The sequence below is a fragment of the Atta colombica genome, unplaced genomic scaffold (genome assembly GCF_001594045.1).
Source record: "Atta colombica isolate Treedump-2 unplaced genomic scaffold, Acol1.0 scaffold125, whole genome shotgun sequence".
Lineage (NCBI taxonomy): Eukaryota > Metazoa > Arthropoda > Insecta > Hymenoptera > Formicidae > Atta > Atta colombica.
The window spans coordinates 3,646,145-3,658,871 of NW_017259212.1; the positions used below are offsets into that span (position 1 = coordinate 3,646,145).

Consider the following 12,727-nt stretch of genomic DNA (forward strand, 5'->3'; position numbering starts at 1 on the left):
TAATACAATCATTCGAGCTTTGGTCATGATATATTCTCATTTAACATTTGGCAAAATATGATAATCGATATCGTACACAGATATAGGAATATTCACGTACAAGAAAATGAAAAAAAGAAAAATCTTATAAAGATATCAGTCATAATTTATAATTATATACCGACAATATCAATTTTACACATCTATCATCACTCTGAGAACGGAAAGGTAGGAGCCTGTAGCTTTCAGAATTTCTTTGAATGAAAATAAGTTCATCGGCAAGAATTTTCCAGCTGTTGTTTGATGAGGCAACTTTCCTCGAAGTATCACCATAGGTAGATCTTTAATTATTTTTACATCAAAATCGTACCATGGACTATCGTAAGCGCTGTACGCGATCCTTCCAGTTACATTCTCCAGTTGATCTCCAGCATAGCAATAAAGATACAGTTGCACCAACATCGTCAGAATTAAAACAACGTGTTTTATTGCTGCAATATTATCGTTTAATTTCAACGATATTATTAATTGCATACCTAAAAATAAATTTTAAATTACTATGATAAAACTTATAATAATTTTTTAATATACAATATTTAAAACAATACCAATAATTTTATTTTTAACATTTTATTTATTTAAATTTCAATTTAACATTTTATTTATTTAAATTTCAATTTAACATTTTATTAATTTAAATTTATATTTTAAAATGTAAGTACACATTCTTGATTTTCAAGAATGTATTTATTTTTCACAGAACGCTATATCGATACGTAAACTTTACATCACTTATACACTTAATTTTAACTAAATTTTATGTATAGATGAACGAGTTCATTAAGCTATAGTGATCATTAGGTCTAATCTATCATATTAAAAGCTAAACAAACAAAGATGAGTTTTTCAAAATTCTTGAGCAAGTATGATAGACACATTTGCTTTTTCAGAAAATATCTAAATGTAATAACTTGAGAGATTTTATGTTTTATTTTCTCATTTTGTAATATTTTTATCATTTTTTAATCTTTATTTAATATTTTATCCTTGCTAAATTATGAAATTCTTTATTAAAATAGCTACAATTTCGACATATTAGCTAATATTAATTTAAAAATTTTAAACTTTAAAAAGTCAAATTGTGTAAAAGAAAAAAATGGTGAAGTTTAATATGTAATATTATAAGTTAACAAATAGTACGCAATAATAACATTACATCACAGAATTACATTTATCTTATCAATTTACAGTGAAAATATTAAATGATTTATGTATGTTTGTTACATAAGAAGTTTGTTACATAATAAATAGTCTTGTAAATTATAACTAATATATAGTTCTAATATATAAAACACAATCATTTTTGTCAAGGGAAGCTCATTGTATTATAGTGCATAATAAGATATATATTTTAAAAAATAATTTTAAAATCACGAAAATAATACCTTCTACACAAAGCAACAGCACGCTCATTGAAACCTGTGTTAAGATAGCCATATTAAAAGCATACTCAAAATTATCAGCTAGTCTTATTAAATGGCAATGTCTGATAATTAACATCCGTATCTTCCTTTTGCAGTTTTGTTTTTCCACTTCGATGCCAGCAAAATCCATTTGCAATACTTCAAACTGCCCACATAAATGCATCGCGAGACCAAAGAAAAAACCATCATTTCCGCAATGCGAGGTAGCATTGACGAAAATCTGCGCCGCTTGCAGTAAAAGGACGCAGCTATAGGTAATCGTTGGTAGCGATCCAAAAACGCAATAGGTTGCTAGAAAATACGTTGTTACCATCGTGTCATTATCATTCGCCTTGGAGACGTTTAGCCAAGGTATCAAACTGTCAAATGGTACGGCCATAAAGAGAAACGAGACTCCCGATGCATAGCCCAGATATAATATCGTCAAAGACACCACTCTGCCGATATGGGTGTACCTCATCATAACTTCCCGTTGTTGTTTATTTCGAGACATCGACCAGTCATCGATAATAGAAGTCACCAGGATGTAAGTATGCTTCCAGGTGAAGCGGATGACAAGAAGCTTAGAAAGGCTGACGACAGATGAGAGGTCCATTAGAAAGGCCTCCATCATGTCCTCAGTATCGAGGCACTGCCAATATGTTTCCAGAGATAGGCTGCCAATAGTACTGATCTAATCGCGAAAGGGACTGCGTTAATTCGCAATCTCTCTATTTTTAATTGCTAATTACTCAAAAGTTTAATATTTAAAACTGGATTGTTCCACCTTTCGATAAATATCAGCTCATTCTCTTGGTCTCCTATTCTCTTGTTCTTTTACTCTTTTATTCTTTTGTTTGTCCATTAGATAAATTCTCACATAGTTTATCCAAAGATGGAACATCTGGTCCTAAGTATTTTTATTAAAAAAAACTATTTCCAGAAACAAAAAAAGAAATAACGACAGAATAAGATATACTTTGATAAAGATATACTTTGTATATATCATTAATTTGTTAATAATTATTTCTGTGATATTTACTTGAATCAAAATGGCTAAGGAACATCGTGCAATAGATTTGAGCTCTCCTGCGTTCAAAGGCCAAATTCCAATTATACCAAGAACTTTTTCATAAACATTTAAAGCATAATAAGATTCGTCGTTCCAATTTCTTGCTTCCTTCATTATTTAGTAAAAATATCTATCTTCTTTCTAAGAATTAATTAAGAAATTAATTAAGCCTTAATGTATCAAGATCTTAGTCTAATTTAATCTCAGTAATAAAATCTTATTCATATTAATATTAAAACACAGCAATGTTTTAACCCTAGAATGCAATTGATACATAAATTTTATGTATGTAAGTGAACGAAGCTCATTGAGCGCTAAATTATGTCTCTTCAATGATCATTAGAAGATCTAATCTGTCAAGCTAAATAGTAGGATAAGTGAAGATGAGCTTTTAAAAATTCTATCCATTTTTTTTATATATCAGTTTATATATCAGGCCATCTTGTGATTATCGTTGCAAAGAGCGTGATAAGTGCATAGTTTCAATTTTTAAGTATTTTTATGTTATTATTTTGTTATAATATTTTATTTAATTAAATATTTTATTTATGTGTTATGAAGAGACACAGAGGCATAATTAGATTACATATTTTATATCAATTCAAGATTGAATTTGTTAGTATGCTTTTATTTTTTTCTTTTATTTTAAGTTAATAATTAAATTATTTGTGTTTATAAAAGGCTAAATTGTAAATATTTTGTCATTTAAAACCGTAAAATGTTTGAAAAATTTGTGTTACATTAATTAAAAGTGACCCATTTCCTTGTATATAAAAATGTCTCATGTCAGTAGCAATACTACTGGGTTGTCCGGAAAGTTCGTACCGATGAAGGAAAATTGAAATGCAGAAAATTTAAATTTTAGTATACATTTATTAAATTATATAAGTTAGTCGGCATGAACTTTCCGGACAATCCAATATATCACTCAATAGCGATAATATTCTAAAGATAAAAGAATGTATTATTTATTAACACACTATTAATACACTATTAATTCGCACTATTAATAAATTTGCGAATACATGGAAACATACTTCAAACTGACAAAAAAATTACATATACTTTATTTAATGTAAATTTAATCAAAAAACAGATGCTATAATTGCGAAGAATTGTCACACACAAAGTCGAATGAAATTACTGATATCCGTTTCTCCCGATGACGTTTATTCGATTTTTTTTACTCTGCATTGATCACGCTCCAATCTTACTATGAAGGCGCGCGGAAGCAAAGCTTTCTTTACCTACGCCGTCGAGGGCGAGGCGATTTTCTTTGATCTTTTATTCAAGTGAGAAACGACGTTGCGCCACGCGGAAAATATATCGGCATATCGAAATCACATGTTTCTATACGTTGCTTTGTAGTTTAGGACTGTCTCTAGCTACTTTTGAATTCTTACCAATTGCAGTCTCTACTAAGAGTACCTTTGAGCGAATACATGCGGTATATACAATGCGGTATATATAATGCAGTCACGTATCTTTTTCATCGTATGGCAAGAACATAAAAAGAAATACGAAAATTAATAGTGCATCACAGTCTTCTTATGCTGCGCGCTGTAATCATTATGTAACTGAAATCGAAACATATAGGTATCCTATGGCATTACATTTTGTTTATCATAAAACGTTAGTCTATCATTCTGTGCTGTTGAAGTAACTGAAAGGGGACAAAAAAGGGGGATATAAGATGTCGTGCATTGTTGTAGGAAAATTGGAAACTTTTATTTCAAAACATCATAATATTGCATGCATATATTAAAATAAAATACGTTACGTCTTTATTCTAAATCAAATAAATCTATAAATTTTATGAAAGCTTGATTATAGCGACGGGAAGCGGCAGATATAATTTATAATATTGCGCAACTTAACAACTAATAATATATATTATTTATTTATCTAACAAAACACGTAGACTCGAAAGATACGACGCTATGGACTTTAAAATATCTTTGAACGTCATATTCATGACTATGAATTTTCCAGCTGTCAGTTGATGATACTAGCTCGCATTAGAATAATCTGAAAATCCTTGGCTAGCCGGCATCACCAATCGCAATCGTAAAGCATAACACAGTGTAGTGCTTCTCATCTCCAAGTATTACACCGGCAAATGTGTAGAATGACAATTGAATCAGCAAGAAAAAAGAAGATATTAGTACATAATCATAAATAAATTTCCAAGATATAACGATGCAATTACATGTATCCTAGAAAACATTGAAAATAGTAAAATTTTTATTAGAATACATTATGCTTTATTAATTTATTATTTGATTTAAAAATTTTTTATAGCGCATATAACTATTTTATGATCTAAATTGAAACTTCATCTTGTAATTACAAGTACTGCAAAAAAAATCTTTAAATTTACTAATCTTTCTTTCATTTAAAAGCACATTACCATCTGTACATATAACAGTGCTGGTAACAAATAAGTACATTCACAAAACATTCGCATTAAATGGGTCCTCTATACAGTCCTCTGCCAGTCGGATAATTAAATTGGCATCTTTGGACCGCTTCGACTATTACATCGTGCCAGACATAAATTATGATATCCACGAGAATGAAGGTAAGTACCGTCACGCACGTAGATATTGCATATTCCAACAAACTTTCTTATCTTTCTGCATGGCCCAATCATGGAGATGACTGTCTCGAGTTTCTTCTCGATGGATACGAGGTGTGATTAGTCTTATAAGGACTAAGGCGACAGCGGCAACGGTTGCCAGTGTGTTAATTAAGAAATTTTTTCGCCCTATTACAATGCAGGTAGATTTCGGTAAAATAAATAAACATTGAAACTACCGAGAAAATGAAAAATTGCCATGCGTCTTATAACAACAATTACTGAAAGAGTCAAATTTAATTATGTATATGTACAAAATTTATTATAAATTATTTTTATTGATAGAGAGATTTACATATCAAATATAGTAACAAGCATAAAGATAAGATCTATTTAATTTTTAGAATTATGTTACTATTTTATAACTGTAAATCTATAAAATTAATAATTTTTAATGAAAGAAAGAGTAAATACAAATTTCAAAGTTCATTAACATTTTAACTACGATTTGGCTAATAGAAGTGACAATTACAAATACAAAAATAATTCAGTAACTGTATTTAGCACAAAAAATGATAAAATTTTTGATAATGTTTATTAAGATAACAGCATGTTTTCAAGAATCATTTAACAGTGTAGATAGAGAAATGCATAATAAGATATTCAAATATAGCAAATTAGAATAAAAGTAAAATTTGTTAAAATTAGTTAAAGCGTCTTGTTAAAATATTTGTACTAATTATAATATCAAAATAATTAACATTTCATTAAAATTTATGAAAAAGACATACATAATCAGTGATTCATTTAACGATACTTGTTTCTAAGATTACAGCTATAATTCATGCATTATTCATGAGATCTATGAAAAAATATTTTTTCTTCTCATAGGCCAGATGCCGATGCAACTGAGAGCAAATCTATGCATCGATAATCTATGTCACAGTAATACCTGTATGGAAAATTATTCCGTATCCGAAAACTTCTATGACAAGTATGTGATCGTTATATTAAGGCAAAGCACGAGGAAATATATTCATAATTTTTTTCAAAGACATCACCGTATTGCATCTTTTATTCGCGTGCGACCGCTTCCAGCCGCGTTGACTTTTCGCGAGACACCGCGGAACATAACAAAGAGATCTTTTCTTGAAAAATGTCTCACGCTACAAATGTCGTAATTTACAAAACTACCTGCTATCTTGATGTATATAATGAAGCAGTATACGGATATTATATTGTAAGTAATTTAATTTAGCTAATAAAAATATTTAAATCTTGAAATCTTACATTTCTCATAAACAATACACGTAATATATGTGTGTCAACGTTTCGGAGAAACTAGAATTTGCTTCCAAATTTTTTATTTATAAATTTTACGTAAGCTTAACTATTGCGGGAAGCGGGAAATGTAGTCAACAATATTGCGCAATTTCAACAACTGATAATTTATACATATATTATTTATCCATCTAGCATAACACGCAAAACTGAAAGATACGACGCCGTGGACTTTAAAATATCTTTGAACGTTATCATATTCATAACCACAAATTTTCCGGCCGTCAGTTGATGAGGAATGCTGGCTCGCGTTAGAATAATCTGAAAATCCTTGGCTGTACTAGCCGGTAGCTCGTACCAATCGCAGTCATAAGTGGCATAACACAATGCAGTACTCTTCATCTCCAAGTAATCACCGGCAAACGTATAAAATGATAATTGAATCAGCAAAAGAAGTAAGACGCTGATACTATGTATAATCATAGATAAATTGCCAACGGATAACGATGCAATTAATATGTATCCTAGAAACATTAGAAACTTGCAGTTTTTGGAATAGATAATATAAGATTCAATATTTTTGTCGTATTGTAAAGATTGTGATACTATAATACGAGTAGCTGTATATATGTTTTGGCTATGTTAAAATATCATTGTAAATTAAAATTTAAAAATTTTTTATTCTTTAAAATATGTATAACATACCTACATATTACATCTTTCGTGAATTAAAATAAATATTTTTTTTACTTGGATTTCTTTGCAATTTCGTACTTATGTAATATGCAACAGTAATAATTTATAGATTTTTTTTATTATATTATTCAAACATTAGTCTTTTGATATTCAAATTAAAATAAAAAAGTTACTTGAGCAAATGAGAAGTTACGTCGCTCAATTGTCGATGCTAATAATCACAGACTTATATAAATAGACTGCTGACTCAATATGATAGAAAGAAATAAACCTGACTTCAAGTTATCCTTGTTTTGCTTTTCATATGCATATGTATACGTCCTGTCTGTGAGTATCGTGTGAATTTATCCATGTTTATACATGTGTGAGTGAGAGAACTGAAATATGTCGCTGCCCACTATACTGAAAAAAATCATGTCACAACGTTATGATGAAATCATAATTAAAACATGTAATGGATTGTCCCAAATTAATACGTGATTTTTTAAAATTATATAATTTGAAAAATCATATGATATTACAAATAATTTCATCCATCATGAGATTTTATAGTTATCGAATTTTAAAGAATATAATAATAAAAATTGAAGAAAAAAGAACATATATCATGTGACTTTTCAAAATACGTAATTTTAAAATCTGATTTAGAAACAATTCGTTACATAATTTATATATTTTAATTACATAATTTCATTATGCAACTGTGTGATGTGATTTTTTTTAGGGCAGCGCTATCTTCAAAAATGAAGAAAGGTTGGTAGTCTATTTATAGAAATTTGTGATAATAACGTTCTGATTCCAAATCTGAAGTAAAAATTTCAAAATTCAAACAATTGACTCAATATATATAAAAATTATACGTTTCGCGGGTTTTCTCCATAGTCAAATCTATTCTTGAAATGCCAACGTTTCATGAACCTTGCAGTCCACTTCATGAGAAGCAGCCTGATACTTAAATATCATGCTGCCTAATAAGTATCAGACTGCTCCTTGCTCTGATAAAGGATTGGCATTTTAAGAATGGATCTAGACACGGAGAAAACCTACAAAACACATAATCTTTATATAGACTATAGCACTCATGGAAACTTCAAGAATAATGATTCAATATATTAACTGATATTTGGAAGTTTTTTGGAGTGGCTGATTTTGAATTCAAAGTTAAAATTTTCAAATTTTTTAAATATGGCAAAATGGCAGAACAAAATCATTTTATTATCATAAATGCAGTTGTACGAAAGATTAAGAATGAAAAACAGATAGGATAAGAAATTGATAAGATTAAGAAAGGATCAGAATTTAACAGACATTAAGAAATATCAATAATAAATAAATGTAGAAATATGTCCTCGGACACATATTAAAATAAAATATAAACAAGGAGGATAAGTAACAAGGATATGACCCAGTTGCGCGATCGGTATGGAAAAATCGATCGCAACTAACTGTAATTGCGAAAGTGCTGACGATTACGTGCCAATGCGGCAAGGACGCCTAACTTACACAAAATCGCCAAGATAAAACTGAAAGGAAGGATGCACAAGCAGGTCACTCAATTAACTCTCATTATTCATGATAAAAAAAAAAAATTGGCTGATTTGTATACAATGGAAGTATTTCATAGTTTTAAATTTGACAATTTTTTGTTTTAGATTTGAAATTATTTAAAATCTATCAGTGTTCATGTACTTTTATGCAAATTAATCTATTTTTTGCAATATAAGTCCGCTAAATAAAATACTCTATTAAAATCTTGCTATCATATTGACTGTGATGTTGGCATTATCAATACTATAGCCAATACGGTGGCAAGATTTTAATCCAACAAGAAAACAACAACATTTAAATTAAAAATTAATCTTGTAATCATAAGTTTGCAAGAAGTTGTCAAATTTAACAGTTTCGCATTTCAAAGCATATTACCATCTATACACATAAGAGTGCTAGTAACGAACAAGTACAACAAAACGTTCGTATTGAATGACTCCTCTATACATTCGGCCAACCGGATAAGTTGACAATGTCTTTGGATTGCTTCGGCTATTGCGCGACGTGCCTCGCTAACTCGGAATTCCGATAATTTGATACACAATGCATCAAATTGGGAACACAGATGCATGACTTGTCCAAAAAAGAAACTGGTAGTACCAAAGGTTACTATACCAGTTATGAACATTTGCATCGCCTGAACCACCATAAACGCCTGTTGCAACGATGCGGTTCGAAATACGCAAGATTGACTTCTATTATTATCAAGTTGTCCTGTTTTCGCTGTGAGCGCTGATATCGCCATAACGGCGTAACCACCTATTATGATACCCACAAGAATGAAAGTAAGTATCGTCACTCGTATCGACATTGTCGCATATTTCTCCATGATCCAACGAATTTTTTTATCTTTCTGCATGGCCCAATCGTCCATCATGGAGGTGATTATCTCAAGTAATTCTTCTCGATGGATACGAGGTGTGATTAATCTTGTGAGGGCTAATGCGCCAGCGGCACCAGTTGTTATCGAGTCAAGAGATTTTTTGCTATTACAATGCAGATAGATTTCGGTAAAATAAACGGACATTGGAACTACCTAGAAAATAAAAGCTTGTTATACATATTGTTCAATAATTATTAAAAAAGAAATTTAATTATTTATGTTATTTATATTATATGCATAATACAGAATTTATATTATTCATACATATATATTAACACGATTGCGAATTATTAAGATACTTTCTTTGTGCGCGCGCGCGCGCGCGTATGTGTGTGTGTGTGTGTGTGTGTGCGCGCGCGCGCTCGCGATTTTGTGTGTGTGTGTGTGTGTGTGTGTGTGTGAAATTAGCATACAAAAAATAGTAACAAGTGATAAAATTAGTTTTAATTTTAGAACGATATTTTTAAGACCATAAAATAGGAATATAAAATTAATTTCCGCATTGAAGAAAATATATGAATACAGATTGATGAAATTTACTATATATTTTTATTAAAATTTTAACTACGATTTAGCAATTAAAAATATACAAATTTCAGTATTTTACAGTATAAATATAATTAAAAAAATAACTATATTTAACATAAAAATTATACAAGATTTTTAATATCTGAAGAAAGTATCGCATTTTTTAGAAACTTTGACAGTGTAACTAGAAAAATGTTTTATGAGATATTTAGATATAGCAAATTGACATATGAATAAAATCTATTGAAATTATAAAATAAGAAAAAAAATCATATTCAAAATTTTGCTCACGATAATAATATTCATGTGTAAAATACAAATATTTATGATGCTAGTAGCATTATTATTAAATCAACAATCAGTTAATTTAGTTGTGAAATTATTATTTCAGTTTATGATTGCATTTCAAATTCATCAAATCAAAAGTTGTCTATAAAATTAATAATTTTATTTGTATATTTATACATATAAATATTACTAATATATACATCAAATATAAACATCAACATCTGCTTTAATCGAAAATACCTTTCTTTTTTTCTTTATATATTAATGTTTAGAGACTCGCACACTTTCCATAACAATAAGACATACCATAAATTAGCCATTCAAAGTTGAAAGTTTTTGACAATTCTTGACTGCGCAACGATTGGCTAATTCTTACGGTACTTTCACAGTTACAGTTACAGAAAATGTGGCAGCTCTAAAACATATCTTAATCTATTTTATTTAATGTTACTTAAACTTTTTTGTTTACTAAAATTAGTTGAAACATCCCGTTAAAATATTTAGATATTAATATCAAAATAATATTAATATCTTATTAAAATTTACGGAAATGAATGTTATATATAATCAATGACTAATTTAACGGTACTTGCTTCAAAAAATACGGCGATAATCCATCTGAGGTCCATGAAGATGTTTTTTTCTCTCACAGGCCAGATGCCCACCCAACTGAGAGCAAATCTGTACACCGATAATGTCACGGTAATATCTCTATGGAAGAGCATTCTGAATCCGAGGACTACTGTCGCAAGTATGCAATCGTCATATTGAGGCGAGATATGCCGCGAGAAGAAGTATTTGTAACTTTTTCAAAGACATCGTCGTATTGCATCTTTAATTCACGTGCGACCATCTCCAGCCGCCTGACTTTTCGCGAAACATCGCTAAATGTAATAAAGAGATCTTTTCTTGGAAAAAGTTTTACGCTATAAATGTCGCAATTTACAAAACCACTACTTTGAGGTACGCAATAAAATAGCTCACAAATATTTATCGCAAGTTTCTTCTTTTATTGTAAAAATATTTTAATCTAAAATCTTTTGTCTCTTATAAAAAATACGCAGATATTACATATCCATATGTCAATATTACGGAAAAAGTATAATTTCCTCTCTATTTATTTATAGACCGTAAATCTATACCATATATTATACTTCAAAGTAAAACTAAAATATTGAAAAATTGCGACTTTACTGCGATATACAATTAATTTGATTTTTCTTTAACTAAGAATGTATAGAATAATAGAGATAAATTTAATCTCTATTATATAAAATTGTATTATATTAATAAAGATACTTTATTGCATCTCTTATTCGCGTGCGATCGTCTTCAGTCGCGTTCGCGAGATATTCATAAAATGTAACAAAAAGATCTTTTCTTGAAAAATATCTCACGCTACAAATGTCGCAATTTACAAAACCACTACCTTAAGATATGTGATGAAGTGGCACACGATATTATATCGCAGGTCTTTTTGCTCTTATAAAAATATTTGAATGAATCTTCTATTTCTCAAAATAATAATAAAATACACATAAATATATTTGTGTGTCAACGTTTCGGAGAAATGCCTCTCTGATTTCTTATTTATAAATCGCAAATCTATATCATATATCATTCTTTAAAGTAAAAACAAGGATATTAAAAAATTACGAGATATTACTGCGATATGTAATTTATTTTATTTTTCTTTGTAATGAAGGGCATATACACAGAGTAAGAAGAATAGAATAAAGCTTGATAACTTTGGTGCTTTGATATTAAATTTTATCTCTATTGAACAAAATTTTTATTATATTAATAAAGTATCACGCGTATTCTATATTATATCTTATTTTATTGAAAAAAACATTAATTGCAAGATTGCCTTCATAGTTTTAAAAAATCTTATTATGTCATTATGTCATTATTGAAGATATCATAAATTTGAATATGTTCTAATATTGAAGATTTAATTCTCGAGCGGAATGAACAGAAATACCAACGAGCTATAATCATCAGTTACTCAAAAATTAGCGACAAGTCACTCATAACCGGTTGAACATCCTTCTTGTATCATCACGAATCACTATATTTTACGTTATACAGTGCACAGAGATGACCTTGGCCTTCAGAATTGAAGAGGCTGATGTACTTTCGTCGCAGATATACGTTCCCTAATTCTTCGCGGGGTCATCGACTGTCCGTCGAAAGAAGCTTTTGTGCGTATATGTAGCGGAGCCGGTTTTACCACATTCAGAAAAAAGGCATTTAATAATAAAAATTACATATAATATAATTATACAAATTTTATGTATCTATATATATATATATATGAATTAATGTACATAATTGAATAAATTATTTTAATTAATAGCTTCTCGATTCAACTTCAGTAAAAATAATTATAAAATAGCTTATTCAATGCA

At 29.3% G+C, this 12,727-nt stretch overlaps 2 protein-coding genes across 2 annotated transcripts in view; both read right to left on the reverse strand.

The window, feature by feature from the left end:
- Nucleotides 1-2,628, reverse strand: part of LOC108694787 — a 5,588-nt gene extending 2,960 nt beyond the window's left edge. The window contains exons 1-3 of the mRNA XM_018204445.1: nucleotides 2,485-2,628; nucleotides 1,425-2,136; nucleotides 193-515 (exon numbers count right to left, since the gene is read on the reverse strand). Of these exons, the coding sequence (XP_018059934.1) occupies nucleotides 193-515; nucleotides 1,425-2,136; nucleotides 2,485-2,628 (1,179 nt within the window). The remainder of the gene's footprint in view (nucleotides 1-192; nucleotides 516-1,424; nucleotides 2,137-2,484) is intronic.
- A 3,928-nt stretch (nucleotides 2,629-6,556) lies between these two features.
- LOC108694788 lies at nucleotides 6,557-11,041 on the reverse strand. Its single transcript, XM_018204446.1, is given in 3 exon segments — nucleotides 6,557-6,897; nucleotides 8,993-9,667; nucleotides 10,906-11,041. Coding segments are annotated over 3 exon segments (1,152 nt in total).
- Nucleotides 11,042-12,727: the final 1,686 nt, after the last annotated feature.